Here is an 18,312-nt window from a genome sequence, read left to right on the forward strand (position 1 = left end):
TGTGGGCTCGTGTGTAGTGAACATGCACACAGGTGCATGTGGAGGTCCTAGGTTATCTGAGGAGCCATCTTTGACCACTCTTCCACTGTAAGCACTGGGGTAGGGTCTCTCAATCCAACCCAGAGCTCAGCGATAAGCCCAATATGGTCTTACTAGCCAACTTGCTTAGGACATCCAGGTTCTATCTCCAGAGGCCGGAACCACAGGTGAGCCACTCCATCTACCTGGCATTTAACATGGGTTCTGGGATCCAAACTTGGGTCTTCATGCTCACACAGCATGCACTTCAACTACCAAGCCCTTCCCCAGCCCCAGCCTTTACATGTGTGTACACATAAAAGCCAAATCCCCAGGTGGCTAGCTGTCTTTAATGCTATCCTTGAGATTGTGTGGCTCATCCCGAATCTTGTCAGAGAGGGGATTCGAAATGATCTGCTTTTTTGTTTAATTTGAAGATGTCACTCTCTCTATTCTTTAACGGTTAAGTTTTAACAACATACATTCATGAAATTCAGTCATGAAGTGACAAAAATCTCCCAATTACTATAACCTCCTAGATCTTACCTCGAAGAGGTTATACTCTGAAGTTTGTAAATGCAGAGATGTAAAAAGAAGCATTTTTACATGTATTACTTCCATAGGATCATCTTCCTTTTATACGAACTGACAATTCTGCAACAATCATGGACATCACTTAAGGGATGCATGCTACCATGACTGCTCTGTCAAGGCTTAGCTACTTCATTCTTTTTTTTTTGTTTTTTTTTTTTTTGGTTTTTTGAGACAGGGTTTCTCTGCGGCTTTGGAGCCTGTCCTGGAACTAGCTCTGTAGACCAGGCTGGTCTCGAACTCACAGAGATCCGCCTGCCTCTGCCTCCCGAGTGCTGGGATTAAAGGCGTGCGCCACCAACGCCCGGCTTAGCTACTTCATTCTTATCAATTCTTCTATGCAGTACGGCTCTAAACTTCCATCACTGGTCCCTATCTTGTAATCTTCAGCTTCATGCAATCTTGAGTGTGAGAACTTATTTTTAACCAGCAGAAGGTGGTAAAATGGTGGGATGTTTATGACTAGGTTATGACTAGGTTACACAGATTATAACTTCAGTCTTGCTAGCTGACTTCCATCCTGCTAGCAACCACCTTTCTTGGATTCCATGATCTCATTAAAACAGCAGCTATGCCTTTTATCCCAGCACTTGGAGGCAGAAGCAGGTGAATTTCTGTGAGTTCAAGGCCAGCCTGGTCTACAGAGTGACTTCCAGGACAGTCAGGGATATACAAAGAAACCCCACCTAAAATTTAAAAAAAAAAAAACCAACAGCCACACTGGGATGGTCAATGTGGCCAGGAATTTCACTCATCTCTCAGCCAATGGCCATCCAGAAACTGAGGATTTCAATATATCCGCTCTCAAAGAATTCAGGTGCCTCAGGTGTCTAACCTGTTACCTTCGATGTGGGTACTTCTCTAGTTAAGCCTTCAGATGAAAGCCAGCCTCAGTTGCAACTTCAAGGACCCAACTAAGGCTTTCCTGGACTCTTGAACTATAGAAATCTTTAGATACTAAATGTATATTATTTAAACTACTGTTTTCTAGTAATTTGTTACATAACAATAAATAACACATATAGGTACTATCATCGCCATTCCAACAGTGTGAGAAACAAGGCATTGATATTTAGTGTCCTGTCCAGAATCACAGTGGGAAGAGTGTAGCTAGAAGGAGATGGTGACAGATAAGGCTAAAGATTTTCCTACATTCATCAAATTATTCTTTCATAGGAATTTCCTGAAGATAGGTAACATGTAAGTGAGAATGGAGGGTTTTTAAAGCAACATCGTCTTTCTTATGCTTACTTATAAGCATGAAACAAATTATTCTCAAAAATGGGTTTCCTGATATTTTGCAACCTAACACAGAACTGAGGTTTTAAGTTCCACTGTGGATCTTCTGATGCTGGGTGAGGTGCGAGTGCTGTCTGAAGGCCTTCTTACACTCCTTACATTTGTAGGGCTTCTCTCCGGTGTGGATCCGCTGGTGTTGAGAGAGAAATGAGTAGAGCCGGAAAGCCTTCCCACAGTCCTTGCACTCGTGGGGCTTCTCGCCCGTGTGGATGCTCTGGTGCTGAGTGAGCTGGGAGAGCAGCCGGAAAGGCTTCTGACACTCCTTACACTCGTAGGGCTTCTCGCCCGTGTGGATGCTCTGGTGCTGAGTGAGCTGCGAGTACAGTCGGAAGGCCTTCCCACACTCTTGGCACTCGTAGGGTCTCTCGCCCACATGAATGCTCTGGTGTGAGATCAGCTGGGAATAACTACTGAAGGTCTTCCAACACTCTAGACATTCGTAGGGCTTCTCACGGGTGTGGATTCTCTGATGGCGAACAAGCTGTTGCCTCAACCTGAAGGCCTTCCCGCATTCCTTACATTCATAGGGTTTCTCCCCAGTGTGGATGCTCTGATGGACAGTTAGCTGTTGGCATATCCTGAAGGACTTGCCACAGTCCCTACAGGCATAGGGCTTCTCGCCAAAGTGGATCTTCTGATGGACTCGAAGGTCTGGGCCGCACACGAAGGCTTTCCCACACTCTTTACAGTCATACAGCTTCTCGGAAGTGTGCAGTCGCTGGTGCCGGGTGAGGTGTGTGCACTGTCTGAAGGTCTTGCCACAGTCCTTGCACTCGTAGGGCTTCTCCCCAGTGTGAATCCTCTGATGCCGCGCCAGCTGCTGATGCACCCGGAAGGCCTTTCCACACTCCCTGCACTCATACGGTTTCTCCCCGGTATGGAGCCGCTGATGCTGAGTGAGTTCTTGGAGCACTGTGAAGGCCTTCCCACACTCCTTACACTCATGGGGCTTCTCACCGGTGTGCAGTTTGTGGTGTCGGATAAGGTGTGCACGCTGTCTGAAGGGCTGCCCACATTCCTTGCATTTGTACGGTTTCTCACCAGTGTGGATTCTCAAGTGCTGACTAAGCGTTGAGCGGCGGATAAAGGTCTTCCTGCACTCTTTACATTCATAGAACTTTTCTCCACTCTGAACCTGCTGGTACTCGGTAAGGAAATGGTGCTTTCTGTGCGTGCCTTTCTCAGAGGTCATTTTCACCTGCCCCAGATAACCTTCCTGTGGTTCCTTTTGTCGCTCAGCCCTGCTTTCATATTCCCAATCATCTCTAGAATCAGAACTTTGAAGGCTGTAGCTTTTAATTTTCTCCATCAACTCCCACTGTAATGAATATATTCCATAGATATCCTTGTCTGAAGATGAAGTCTTGGTCTTGAATCTGGACACCAAATCTGAAAAAAAAAAAACAAGAAAGAAGTACGCTGCATCCCTGTTCCAAGAGGAGGAAAACTTCTACCGACAAATTAAAGGACCTAAAGTCATGCCTACTACCCTTCCTGTAAACAGGTATTTCTGAAAAAATACTACCCAGGTGCACCCCAAAACCCATATCCTATACAAAATCCTGCACCAAAAATCCATGGAAAAAACAGCACACATTAACATGCAACTGGGTACAATTTTATTAGTAAAACACTAACAACACTACAGTTGCTATCTCAAGGGTAAAGGTGCTTAGTGTGGCCAAAGTCACTTCATGAATATTAAAATGCATAAAAATTAAGCAGAAGTCCTGTTTTGGGTGCCAAGACAGCACATGTGGAAATAAAGCCAAGTAGGCTCACATCCACAATCCCAGCACTCAGGCGGCGAATGCTGGACGCTGCAAATTTAAGGTCAGCCTGGGCTACACCAAGTCTCAGAACAGCTTAAGCTACAAAGTAAGATAATCTCTAAAACTAAAAAAGAAAACTCAACTAGAGAAGTAATGTATGCTTATATTCCCAACTTTCAGAGAGGATAAGGGAGAAGGATTCTGGGGGAGAACTTGACCCTGAGTTAGAAGCCAACCTGAGTGGCATAGGATCCCATCTCAAAAATAAGAAAAAAGTTAAAGACCAAACTGGGTGTGGTGGCGCTTGACTGTAATTCCAGCACTCAGGAGATGGAAGAAGAGGACCAGAAGTTACATAGTGATGCATAGCGAGTTCAAGTCTAGTCCGGGATATGTAAGAGTCCTTGTCTCCAAGATGAAGGAAGGGGGGAGAGAGGGAGGGAGGGAAAGAGGGATCACCGACAGGTATGGTGGTGCATTCAATTCCAGTACTCAGAAGACAGAAGGAGGTGGATCTCTGTGAGTTCTGGGCCAGCCAGGGCTATACAGTGAGATCCTGACTCAGAAGAAGCGAGGAAGGAGGAGCTGAGGCAATGACTCAGTTAGTAAAGTGCTTGTTCTGAAGCAGGCAGACCTGAGCTTCTATCCCCAGCACCCACAGAAAAAGCCTGGGGTAGGAGTGCATCCTTAATCCCAGCACCACACAGGCAGAGATGGAGGAACCCTGGGGGTTTGCTAGCCAGTCAGTCTAGCCAATCAGTGAGTTCCAGGTTCAGTTCAAGGCTGTGCTTCAAAAAAATAAAGTGAAGAAGCCATTGAGGAAGGTACTCCACATATACCTGCACACGCACACACACATGTGAACGAGCCACCAAACACTTGCACAGCCTCACACAGAAACATCCTCTCCCCAACACACACGCAAAAAGAAGCTTTCAGATAGGCAAGCTACCATTAGGGTGGATGAAATGTAGCCTGTCTTAGTGAGGGGCCGAGCCTCCACCCTGAATGCTAAGATGTCAGGCATGCACCTCCATATTGTGGTGAGCCCACAAGAATTATGCAGTAATGTACAGCTGACAGATCTACCGGACTATCCACAGGAAGTGCGTACACATTCACCTGGACTAACCTGTTCCTGCAGAGCTACGGGGACACCTGGCCTTTCCGTAGAAATCCTGTGAAATCACGGCATTTCTCCCTTCTACAGTGTCCCGCAGTGCATAAACCCGACTTTCCCTGTAGGGCAGCTGGATTCCTCCCCCCACACCAGGAATCCTTGAAGTGAAAAGGATTCACTCAGTCAAGCCTTTGTTCCCACAGCCAGAATCTACATAAAGTAGTCCCCCACACACTTTATTGGCAGGACTGTACTCCTTGAAAAGAAAGGAGCCTCACACAGGAGGTAACAGCAGACTCAGGAAGTGTGATCTACTGGTCTTCTGCTCTGACTGAAACAGGCTACTAATATTCTGTAATTACCCTTCACCTTGCTGTCAACTAACACAGGATCATAGCCCAGGAAATTAACTGTTTATACAGGAAAAAGGCCTTAATCACTAAAACTCGCTTCAGAGAGAAAAATTCTCACCTGGGCATCCCCCAGAAGAGATTTCTTTTTAACTCAACCAGCTAGATGCTAATGTGGAGGCCCAAAATTATGAGCCTATTTCCACACTGACCTAAGGTCAGAGAGTTGGGCTTAGCTCTAGCTCCTTCAAGGATACAGTGCTTCTACCTCAGACGAAGGCCCCACCTAGATGCTGACCAGAGAGTTCTGCTCTCACAAGGTGATTGTCTACAGGTGTGGCTAACTGCCAGACCTTGTGCTCCAGGAATAGAGAAGTAGATCTGTTCCTACCTCAAATAAATAAAAAGTCTAAGGATCAACTATGTTCCAGTTCCCTTTATGGAGATAACGGGATTCCACCCAGGGAGTGGTTTGCCTACAGAATGTTTTGGTCCTATGAATGTAGCCCTTGACTTTCAATTGATATGTTCATTTCCTTGTATCATGTTAATGTAGTTTTTTGTCTTACTCCTATCTTTTGGGGTCAAGGGTATTTTAAGCAGTTGGAAATTAAATGCAGGCAAATTTTCAGTACTCATGAAAATCCCCTCCTGATACTATCCTATTTATTTCTCCGTTTTATTATTTTCATTTGTGTCTTCATATTCTTTACTATATTTCTAATCCCATGCTTTTACCCTGGTGAGAGGTATTTTTGTTGTGGCTGGTCCCCGACATGCTAATAATGCAAATCAAGCCCACAGGTCAGTATAGCTACCAATGCTGTGTTCCCAGCCACAGGGGAACTTTATAACCACACTCCTAGACATATGGTACCTCCTTGTCAGATTAACCGGTTTTTGTGACTCTTGTGAAAATTTATGTTTGATACTATTGTTACCAGCCTGGTCTACAGAGCAAGTTCCAGGATAGCCAGTACTACACACAGAGAAAGCCTGACTTTAAAAACCACCACCAACAACAAAAAAAAGGGCAATTTTGCTACTTCAGGGTTAAAAATGGGAATTTGGGCCAGAGAAAGGCTCAGCAGGGAACAGTGCCTGCCACGCCAGCCTGCCAACCTGAGCTGGATGCCAGGACCCATGGGAAGATGAAGGCGAGAACCAACTCCACGCGGTGGTCCTCTAACCTCCACACATGCCGTGGCATACATGACTATCTCTTTCCCACCCCTCTTTCACATCCACACATATTTTTTTTTTTTTGAATTAGCTTCAAGTCTCAAGCTTGAAGCCAAGACTTTGGAAGAGAAATCCTCAAAAATCTCTCAGCAAGGACCCCACCTCATTGGCTGAGCAACTAGCTGTAGCAACAGCCCCCACGCCAGCTCACCCTCACTCACCGGGACAATGTCTTCTCCTTTCTTTCACAGCTACCTCAGGCTCCTTCCCGTCTTCATCTCTCTTAGAAATGGAAGGTCCTGCTTAATAGAAAAATGTCAAATCGAATTATAAACCTGAAATCTTTACTCTCAGATTTCACTGAATTTTAAATTAATTATAAGTCAAATGGTGCTGTTTGGAGGCAGGGTCTTACTCTGAAGCCCAGTCAGCCTGGCACTCAGTATACAGTCCAGCCCAGCATTCAGCCTCTTGAGTACTGGGATCACCACCTTGCCTGTCTCCAAAACGGCACTTCATAAACTAAAGCATTAAATCCACACTATGGAGCTCCAGAGTAACCATTTTAGGGAAGCCTTGAGATCACAAAGAATAAACACCAGATGACTAGGGACATGCTTCATGTAATTTAGCCTGGCTCTGCAGAGCGGCCACACCATGTGAAGACTACAACTACGGACAGGCTACTTCACATCTGACCTGTTTCCTAGACCACCTCAGTAACCAGTGTGTGTGTGTGCATATTTGTGTGTGAGTGGATATACACATGCCATAGCACACATACAATCAGAGAACCTTAGAACTCCTAGCTCTCCACTGTCAGAAATGAGGTCTTTTGTTGTTCATTTCTGTGCTCATCAAGCAGGCCTCAGTTTCCAGGAATCCTCCTGTCTTTGCCTCTTCCCTCACCACAGTAATGCAAGACTACACACAGGCACTACTGCACTGTTACATGAGTTCTGCAGACTTGAATCGGGTCCTCACATTTGCACAAGTGCAAAGTGTCATCTCCACGGCCCCAACCTCTTGTGCCTGAGCACAGAAGAGGATGATGCCAGCATCTCTCAGGAGTGGTTGTGAGGCTTGATGGGCCACATAACACCCAGAAAAGCACCTAGGCACTAAGTGCACAGAACACACATGCCTTAACTATGATTCTCACTGTGCTCACCGGGCTGAGAGGATAAGAAACAGTCAGACCCTTCAGTAGATACAAAATGCTGAGATTTTAAGTATTTTTGTGGTACTGGGATTAAATCCAGGGCCTCCCATGCCCTAGGCTACAGTCCCAGCCCAGGTTTTAACTTTCAAACGTGAAGCAGGTAGACCGTTAGAGGCTGTTACCCAGAAAAGAACATGTTCCCTGAGTTTTAAGCTTATAGCCATCCCACATGCATTGCCTTTGAAACTAGAGAGGAGCAGGGAGTGTCTACAGCGATTCTGGGCTCTCATGTGGTATACAATCTGCTTTCTTAGAAATACTTCTGCCATACCAAATCCAGCTGCCTGGGAAACCTAAACACGAAGGAAGCCAGGAATCAGTCTGAGAAAATGAGAAGGTGCCCCAGACCAAGAATGGCTACATGTTAAATGGAAGAACCTATTTCCAATCTACCGAGCAGAAAGTAAGAGCGAAGGGAAAGCTAACCCTCCGGGGCAGAGCGCTCACCCAGAGAGAGGAAGTTGCTGTAGTTCTCCCACATCACGTCCCTGTACAGGCTCTTCTGAGCAGAGTCCAGGAACTCCCACTCCTCCCGAGAGAAATCCACAGCCACATCCCTGAACGTCACTGAACCCTGAAAAGAACAAACTCGTGGTAGTGCATGGGAAAGTCTTTTCTTCTTTAGGAGAGAGTGGAGATGAAGGAGGAGCACACAGCACTCAAACAGCATGGGCTGAACACGACACAAACACAGACAGCAAGAAGTCAGTGCCTCAGTGACGGCATGCTCCTACATAGTCCTCGTTAGGGTTTTAAAGTACATGTTTCTTTCATTTTTATTTAGAGAGAGAGAGAGAGAGAGAGAGAGAGCGCAGTGGGCATACCATAGCACATGTGTGGAGGTCAGAGGACAACCCATAAGAGCCAGTTCCTTCTACCACGTGGACCCCGGAACTGAACTCAGATCGTCATCTCTGCCTCCTAAGCCATCTTGCCAGCCCAAGGTTAGATTTTTCATTCATTCTGGAAATGAATACAACAAGCACCATGGATGAACCAGCACTGTGTGCTCCCATTATGAGCTCTACAGAAATAGCGACACTCAGCTTCACTGACAAAAACACAGTGACCACATTTTCTTCCAAAAAGAAAACAATTCATTCCAGATCCACTACAAAATATCTGAGACAGACTGATTCAAGTTCTCTACAAAGTTAGATTCTATTTTAAATTTGTTCTTTGTTACAGTCAATTCTTCAGTTTTAATTTTTGGTAAATACTTGTCCTCGCCTTGACTACATTAGATCTAGTATCTCTTTTTAACGTGTAGACATATGAGCCTATGATGGTGGCGCATGCCTTTAACTCCAGCACTTGGAAGACAGAAATGGGTGGATTTCCATGACTCCAAGGTCAGTCTGGTCTAAATAGTGAGTCTAAAGCCAGCCAATCATGGCTACACAGTAAGACCCTGAAACAAAACAAAACAAATTAGATCTTTGACCCTGGCACAATCCCAAAAGCTGACCTAGCTCTTGTTTAGAGTATCTGACACTATGAATGACAGGCACCCTCCTCATTTTGCTCAACAGTCTCAGGAAACGTCTTTCTGTCCCAGAGTTACAAGACACTAGTCATGAAAACACTGTGAAGCTAGCACCCCAGACAAGAAGGGAGGCTATTTCCTCCCTTCTACATCTATGTAGTTATTTATTTTACATGTATTGCTCAGAGGACAACTTATGAGAATCATTCTCTTTCCACCACATGAGTCCCAGGGGTTGAGCTCAGGCCAGCCTTAATCCTCCACGTAGGCAGGATGATTACAATGATGCTCCTGCCTCACCTCCCAAGGGTGAGATTACAGGAGTATTCTCAACATGCCCCACAGGACCAGCATTTTTCAACAAAGAGCAATTGTGTTCCCTAAAAGGCCATATCTGGAGACAATTTGGTTGTCACAACAGGGGGTGTGCCAGAGTTACAGAGACCTAAAGATAGAGGCCAGAATTAGCTGTCACACAGGCTATAGTGCACAGGTAATTCCATACCATTAAACGTTTTCTGGCTCAAAACGTCAACGGCAGCAAAGCTGAGACTTCTTGCTCAAATCAAGTGCATCCCATAAAAGCGCACAAGGGGCTTTGTTTGGGGTTCTCTCTGGAAGAAATTCATCTTTTCTTTTTGAGGCAGGGTCTCACTATGGAACTCAGGCTGGCCTCTGCAACTTTCCAAGCGTTAGGATTACAGGGACGCCCACTATGCCCAGTGCTGGGATGGGTCTTGGTCCTTCTGTGTGTGTTCCTGTTCTTATCATTCTTTTTTGTTTGCTTGTTTTTTGTTTTTAGAAACAGGGTTTCTTTGTGTAGCTTTGGAGCCTGTCCTGGAACTCACTTTATAGACCCAGGCCCAGAAGTGTCAGAGAGAGAGGGGTCACGGAGGCAGCCTTGACCCCAGCCTAGAAATATCAGAGACAGGGAGAGTGGTGGCAGCCGGGCTCCAGGCTGGAAGGGGCTTCCAGAAACAATATTAAGAAGTCCCTCTGGGAAAGAGCACCTGTGACACAGTCTGTATCCAGTGCCATTCTCTGCAAAAGATACACCGCCGCATAAACACCCACCAGGGCCACAGACCCACCTGCACCAAGGGAGTGACCACCAGAGCCATGACCCCATATACATCTGGAAAAGTGACCAATGTAATACAGCCACCAAATGCACCAACTGCACCAAATGAAGGAAGAGGGACCCCTTGAAGCACAGGTTCCACCTATATCGACTGGAGGAACAGATGGGTAGACAACAGTACAAGATACACTCAACAACATAAAGGGCAATATGGCACCATCAGAGATTGATGGTTCTACAACAGCAAGGCCTGAACATCCCAACACAGATGAAGCCGAAGAAAACTACCTTAAAAATAACTTCATGAGGCCAGGCGATGGTGGCACACGCCTTTAATCCCAGTACTTGGGAGGCAGAGGCAGGCGGATCTTTGTGAGTTTGAAACCAGCCTGGTCTACAAGATCTAGTTTCAGGACAGGCTCCAAAGCTACAAAGAAACCCTGTCTCGAAAAACCAAAAAATAAAAAAAAAAAAAATAACTTCATGAAATGATTGAGGCCCTTAAAGAGGAAATGAACATCTTCTTAAATAAATGGAGGAAAACACAAACAAAAAATTGGAAGAAATCAACAAATCCCTTAAAGAAAAGGAACAATCAAACAGGTAAAGGAAATGGTTAAAGACTTAAAAACTGAACTAGAGGCAATAAAGAAAATACCAATCAAGAGAATTCTGGAAATAGAAAATTTGGGTAAATGATCAGGAACTACAAATACAAGCATAAACAACAATACAAGAGATGGGAGACCGAATCTGAGGCATTGAAGATACAATAGATGAAATAGATTTATCGATAAAAGAAAATGTTAAATTCAACAAATTCTTAACACAAAATATTCAGGAATTCTGGGATATCATGAAAAGACCAAACTAAGAATAAAAGGGATAGAAGGAGAAGAAGTACAGCTCAAAGGCACAGAAAACATATTCAACACAATCATAGAAGAAAACTTTCTCAACCTAAAGAAGGACATGCCTATGAAAGTTCAAGAAGCTTACAGAACAGCAAATAGACCAAACCAAAAAAGTCCCCTTGCCACATAATAATCAAAACACTTAACATACAGAATAAATTAAGAATATTAAGAGCTACAAAGGAAAAAGGCCAAGTAACATATAAAGGCAAACCTATCAGAATTACACTCAACCTTTCAATGGAAACAATGAAAGTCAGAAGATCCTTGACAGGTGTTATGTAGACATTAAGAAACCACATATGCCAGCCCAGACTACTATACCAGCAAAACTGTCAATCACCATAGATGGAGATAACAATATATTCCAAGACAAAACCAGATTTAAACAATACCTATCCACAAATTCAGCCTTACAGGAAGTACTAGAAAGAAAACTCAAAACCAAGGAAGTTAGCTACATGCACAAAAACACAGGAAATAGATAATCCCACATCAGCAATTCCCAAAGAAGGGAAACTCACACACGGTGCCACCACCAACAACGAAAACAAAAATATGAGGAACTAGCAATCATTGGTCATTATTATCCATTAACATCAACAGACTCAAGTCACCTATAAAAAGACACAGGCTAACAAATTGGATACAAAAACAAAATCTATCCTTCTGCTGCATACAAGAAACACAGATCAACTTCAAAGACAAGTATCACCTCAGAATAAAGGGTTGGGAAAAGATTTTCCAATCAAATAGACATAAGTAACAAGCTAGTGTAGCTATCCTAATATCTAACAAAACAGACTGCAAACTAAAATTACTCAAAAGAGCTGAAGGATGCCATTTCATATTCATCACAGGGAAAATTTATCAAAATGAAGTCTCAATCCTGAACATCTACACCCCAAATACAAGAACACCCACATCTGTAAGAGAAACATTACTAAAGCTTAAATAACACATCAGTTCCCACACACGGATAGTAGGAGACTTCAACACCCATTCTCATTCTCATCACTGAACAGGCCTGCCAGACAGAAACTTAACAGATTGGTTGGTTTACCTACTTCAGTTGTCCCTTTTACCATACAAGAAATCAAACTATTATTTTTCACGGATGATATGATAGTATACATATAGTATACATAAGTGAGCCCAAAAACTCCACCTGGGAACTCCTACAACTGATAAACACCTTCAGTAATGTGGTAGGATACAAGAGTAACTCAAAAAAAAAAAAAATCAGTAGCTCTCCTATACACAAATGACAAATGGGACAAGAAAAAAAATCAGAGAAACATCACCTTTTACAATAGCCATAAATGTAACAGGATGCTACTGACGCGATGTCTTAAAGTACTGAAGCAAGTACCTGTTCTGGCACCGTGGTTTCACGTTCAAGCCTTTGTCTTCTTCCCCTTGTGGTATTGGGGTATAAAAGCGTATGGAAAACTAAACACTGGGGATTTTCAGTATTCACTGGACTACCTTCCCAGTACTATTCTATGGTTTGTGTTTTATTATTTTTAAATGCATTCCCTATTCTTTACTTATATTTCTAAATACCCATGCCCCTACCCTGGCAAGTGGTATTTTTGTCGAGGCTGGTCCCCAACACAAAATACCAAATAATCCAATTTTAAAAAGGCATGGAGAGCTAAACAGAATTTTTTCAACAGAAGAAACTCAAATTGCCAAAAGGCATTGAAGGAAATGTTCAACGTCCTTAGTCATCAGGGAAACGCAAATGAAAACAACTCTGAGATACCATCTTACACCTGGTAGAATGGCCAACATCAAAAACACTGATGACAACTTATGCTGGAGAGGTTGTGAGGAAAAGGGAACACTTCTGCATTGCTGGTGGGAATGCAAGCTGGTACAACCATCTGGAAATAAGTATGACCATTTCTCAGAAAATCAGAAATCAATCTACCCCAACCAGTGATATTACTCTTGGGTATATATCTAAAGGATGCTCAATCATACCACAAGGACATGAACTCAACAATGTTCATAGCAGCATTTATGTAATAACTAGGACCTGAAAACAACCTAGATGCCCCTCAACTGAAGAACGGATAAACAAAATGTGTACATTTTCAAAATGGAGTATTACTTAGTGGTAAAAAAAAAATGACATCATGAAATGTATGGAACTAGAAAAGACCATCCTGAGTGAGGTAACCCAGACCCAGAAAGACAAACACGGTATGTACTCATAAGTAGATAGATGATATAAAGCAAAGAATAACCAGACTACAATCCACAGCTCCAGAGAAGCGAGAACCTTCTTCCAGTAATACATGGATCCAGATACAGAGATCCACAACCAAGCACCAGGCTGAACTCAGGGAGTCCAGTCGAAGAGAGGGAAGAGGGATTATATGAGAAAGGGAGATGAAGGTCATGATGGAAAAATCTACAGAGATAGCTGAACCAAGCTCGTGGAAACTCATGAACTCCAGACAGCTGTGGAGCCTCCATGGGTCCACTAGGACCTCCCTATGCGGGAGACAGTGGTGAAGCTTGGGTTACCTGAGGGGCCCCTGGCAGTGGGACCAGGATCTATCCCTGGTGCAGGAGCTAGCTTGTTAGAGCCCATTCCCTATGAAGGGATGCCATGCTTGGCCTTAATGCAGAGGGGAGGGGTTTGGTCTTGCCCCAAATTAATGTGTCAAACAGTGTCAATTCCCCATGGGAGCCCTTACCTTTTGGGAGGAGTGCATGGTGGGTGGGCTGGAGGGAGGCAAGGGGGAGTGGGAGGAGGGATAGGAGGGAGAACCTTGGTTAGAATGTAAAATGAATTAAAAAATAAATAAATGTTTTTAAAATGTATTGAAGTACATCATTCCACTTAAAGCTTAAAACTAAAAATTAAAGCTGGGCAGAGTTGGCATATTCTGAAATGGACACAGGAAAATTTCAAGCTCAAGGCCAGCTTGGATTACACAGTAAGACCCTGTCAAAGAGAACAGAGGAGAAGAAAAAAAGAGGAAGGATCGGGGGAAAGAAGACAGGAAGAAAAATAAAGAACAAAAAGAAAAAGTAAATTCAAATTAGGTAAAATTAATGTGGGTGTTTGAAGTGAGCACTGCTCTTCATCTGGGCTGCCTGGATGGGAGCTGACTTAAGGGGACGGCTAAAGAGCTCGTACATCCGTTTCTTGATGTGGAAGTAAAGGAAACTCAATTTCTGAAAATTTATTCAGCTACACATGTATAATTTGCACACAAACTTCACTGGACAGGTTGTTAAGTGTCATTTGGGGACTAGAGAGATTGCTTAGTCAGTGAAGAACTTGCCACAGAAGCGTGAGGGCCTGCGTTTGGGATTCCCAGCAGGCATGCAAAATGCCAGGCATGTGCCGATAATTACACACCTGTACGTGCATGGAGGGAATGGAAACAGAAAGACTCCTGGGCCTTGCTGGCCAGCCAGTCCAGCTGAGTGGGTGAACTCCATGTCCAGGATACTCTGTCTCAAAAATAGTTGGAAATCAAACTGAGGAAGACACCCAGAGTCAGCCTCTGGTCTCTGCACACATGCACAGATGCACAGATGAACACAGCTTTAAAAATAATAATAAAATGGCATACTGTATATTGGCAATACAAATCTTTTCTGTATGAAACAAAATTAAAAAAAAAATCATCAAGCTGGGCTACACACACCTTTAATCCCAGCACTTGGGAGGCAGAGGTAGATCTTCGGGTTCAAGGTCAACCTGGTCTACAGAATTCCAGGAAAGCCAGAGCTACACAGAGAAACCCTGTCTCAAAAAAAACAAAATAACTAAACACTATACTAAGACAAGATTTTCCTCTGGAATTTAAGAGCTAGAAATCAGTACTGGCAATATGACTCAGTAGGTAAAGCTGAGTTTGATCCCTGGAGCCCACATAAAGTTCAAAAGAGAAAGTCGATGTCCTCTGACTCCCCCCCCCCCCACGTGCACATGTACCCTCAAACACACAAAGATAAAACATTGAAAAATATTTGATCCCACTGGAAAACATTAGAGGAACTCTGCAGAGCTCATAAGGTTCTTCTCATGGCATTTTACCCAAGCTCTCTGGGGCCCTAGAGGGAACAGTGGGGGGGCTGAGCCTGGGGGGGACTGAGCATGGGGGGGCTGAGCCTGGGAGGAAGCGTGAACAGCAATGGGCTGTGTCTCCAACCCTCTGCAATGAGAGTGGGGTGGGTGTGGCATAGAGCATCATGTCCACAACCATCTAGAAACTGATGCCCAATGTGCTGTGCACACTGTAGTCCCAGCACTCGGGAGGCAGACAGCAGACTCGTACATCTGAGGGGAAAGGAGAAAAACATTAACCTACCTGGGCTAGGGCCATAGTGTTAGAACTGCAGGAGCTGGTCGGCTCTTCGCTGTTTCTCTACGGAAAACTGTGGGATACAGAGAAGCAAAACTGGAATAAAAAGAACTCATGAGTCCAGATGTGCCTAAAAGTTCCCAAATTAATTAATGTTAGTTACTAAGAGCAGCTTTCCCCTCTCCCACCGCCATTCTTGCTTCTGAATCATTCCTCATTACTGTACCCATCCCCAAGCCCACCCCAGACCAGAGATTTCTACAGAAAGATCTTGAGGCAACCCAACACGAGATGGGCATGGTGGGGGAGCCCAGGTACCCCTAAAGGATTCTGACTGAGGTCAAATACCGCATCATAAACACAAAGAAACACACACACACATTGATAAATATAAAAAGAGCACTTGCTCTTGCAGAGGACCCAGGTTCAGTTCCCAGCACCCACACATCTATAACAGCACTCACAACATCTATAACGCCAGTCCCAGGAAATCTGACACCTTCTTCATACTTCCTCAGGCACCAGTCATGAATGTGATTCAGGCAAAACACTTGCACACATAAAATAAACTCAAAGAAAAGCTGTCCCACCATGGGCAGCTGGCCGGCAGTCCTTGTTTGTCCATGGATAAAGCAAATGTGCCACACTACTCCTGATTCCTGGACACAGGAGAGGAGGAAAGCCGGAATTATTGTAACAGATAGCGGACCATACCGAACCCTTAACTACACTGCCAAGTACTACCTACGTGTTTTACAATGCTTTTCTTCTTTGTTTCGGGGAGGGGAGCTGTCGCTGTCACACTGAGGACGGCATCTAAGGCTTTAGATACGGTAGGCCAACAGCATACCCCATCCCCAGCCCTCAGTTAACCCATCTACTCAGAGCTACCCTATATAGTAGGCCTCATCTTTCACATGAGGGAACTACATACAGCGTGAAGGGATAAATCAAACTAGGACAAAGCAGCAGGTTTCAGTGTCATACCCTAGCAATTCAGCCGCAGAACCCACACCACTGTTACTACATTCCTCCCTAAGACACGAATCAGTGGACTACGATGAGCTCACTCTGAAAACACGACCCAGCCAGGAGGTGGTGGTGCAGCACTCGGGAGGCAGAGGCAGGCGGATCTCTGTGAGTTCGAGGCCAGCCTGGTCTACAAGAGCAAGTTCCAGGACAGGCTCCAAAGCTACAGAGAAACCCTGTCTCGAAAAACCGAAGGAAAAAAAATAAAAAGAAAAGAAAAGACGATCCCTCTCATCTTTCCTCTCCTCATGAGACTCAAAAGCGGAGGACTCTTGGGAGATGACTTGGGGTTAGAGTGCTTGCCTCCAACACACAAGGCCTTGGACTGGAACCCCAGCACCAGAAGCGGGGGTCTGAAAGCAAAAGACCCTGTTACCAAGCAAACTGGTTTACTCGCAGACATCCTAACACAGCTGGGAAAACGCAGCTCCGGAGGGAAATGTCAGGCGGCGCTTAACACTCTTTCATCCCTTGTGTGAGTAAGCACTGGGAGGAGGGTGCAGAACCTGCCCCGTTAGTCACTGAGGCAGAAGGCCAAAGCACCAGGTTAAGAGGTCACTTCGGGTGTTAAAGCTGGAGACGAACCGAGAAAAGCCTGTAGCCTGTTACAAAATCATGATTGACACACTGAGGACGGGAGCTGCACTGGAGCAATTATAATGGGAGGGTGAGACGGGGGTGTGAGCCACTCCTGCCCCCACAAAGTGCTGCTGATAGCCCCAACTTGGTGTATGCTAGAATAGCTCTCTAACAGTGAGGTGCACAGCCAGCCCCCAGACAAAAGGCTTTGAAGGGGACTGGTGATGCAGGAGTTTGAAGGGCTGCCACTGCTGAGATGGGATTAGAAGAGACACATAGTAACTGAAGATCAATGCTACTGTGGCTGGGTATAGTGGCACGGTTGGCAGTGCAGCCTGGAGGCTGAGGCAGGAAGATCACCCACAAATTCAAGGTCAGCTTGGGTTACATAGTGAATTCCTGGTCAGTATGGATGCAAACTGAGCCTCTGTTTAAAAAAAAAAAAAAAAAAAACACCAAAAGTGCTATTTATAGATAATAAGAGTGGTTTAGCAAATGAATCTTCCCCAATAATTAAAAACAAACTAGCAAAGCAAGCCTCAAGGGTAGGAAAGCTGCATCCTGGAACGCAGAGATGGATCCGCAGGCAAGCCCCCAGACTGCTCCGCAGAGGACCCCCAACACCCTCCTCAGACACCAGTCACACAATTCCCTGCACAGACGTAAAAGCAGGCAAAACACCAACGCGTGAAAACGAAAATTAAAAAAATATATATATTTTAAAAGAAACCTGTGGGGCTGGAGACATGGCTCAACGGTTAGGAGCAGTGACTGCTCTTGCAGAAGATCCAAGTTCAATTCCCAGCACACACATGGAGGCTCACAAACATCTGTAACTCCAGTTCCTGGGAACAGGACACCTTCTTCTGGCTGCCACCGGCACCTGTACTCACATAAATATACACATAAATAGGAGAAGTATAAATTTAAAAAGAACCCTGCAACCTCACAAAGAAGGGACGGGCCTGAATTTAACAACAGAGGCATAACCTATGAGTGATGGTTTCTATTAACTGCATGAATCCGTCCCTTCTCCCTGGGCTAATTAACACCAAACTGCCCCTTCTTTTCAGGCCAAGCTGATTTTTACTCTTTCACAGTAAAGAGCAGTAAATGTCTCTGCTCGGAAAAATAAGAATTACAATTCATAGGAAAGAGAAAGTAACTTGGCTAATTTTTTTCCACATATATAACAGGAATGTTGGGTTTCTACGTAACGCAACGACGTTTCCTCCATCCATTTGACTCCCTCGCCTTCCAGAAGAGGAACAAGATCTGGATAAAGGACGAATCACGAAACGGGAATGCGGGGTTAGGCGGCCTCGGGACACACCC

General features: G+C 44.7%; 1 protein-coding gene across 5 annotated transcripts; it reads right to left on the reverse strand.

Annotated features, from left to right (window-relative positions):
- Positions 1-817: 817 nt before the first annotated feature.
- On the reverse strand, positions 818-17,773 carry LOC121449651 (zinc finger protein 14). Of its 5 annotated transcripts, none has more exons than XM_041654251.1 (5): positions 17,708-17,773; positions 15,376-15,442; positions 8,002-8,128; positions 6,554-6,631; positions 818-3,297 (listed from the first exon to the last, which is right to left on the reverse strand). In XM_041654251.1, the coding sequence occupies exons 2-5, from the start codon at positions 15,388-15,390 to the stop codon at positions 1,934-1,936; spliced, it is 1,584 nt and encodes a 527-aa protein (XP_041510185.1). In that variant the 5' UTR covers positions 15,391-15,442; positions 17,708-17,773; the 3' UTR covers positions 818-1,933. The 5 variants fall into 5 exon arrangements, with proteins under 5 accessions (XP_041510185.1, XP_041510183.1, XP_041510184.1 ...); XM_041654249.1 differs by having other exon boundaries at positions 6,554-6,634; XM_041654250.1 differs by lacking the exon at positions 17,708-17,773 and adding an exon at positions 15,960-16,003 and having other exon boundaries at positions 6,554-6,634.
- Positions 17,774-18,312: the final 539 nt, after the last annotated feature.

Source organism: Microtus oregoni, unplaced genomic scaffold (assembly GCF_018167655.1).
Source record: "Microtus oregoni isolate MIOR12 unplaced genomic scaffold, Mior012 000006F_ref0000085, whole genome shotgun sequence".
Classification (NCBI taxonomy): domain Eukaryota; kingdom Metazoa; phylum Chordata; class Mammalia; order Rodentia; family Cricetidae; genus Microtus; species Microtus oregoni.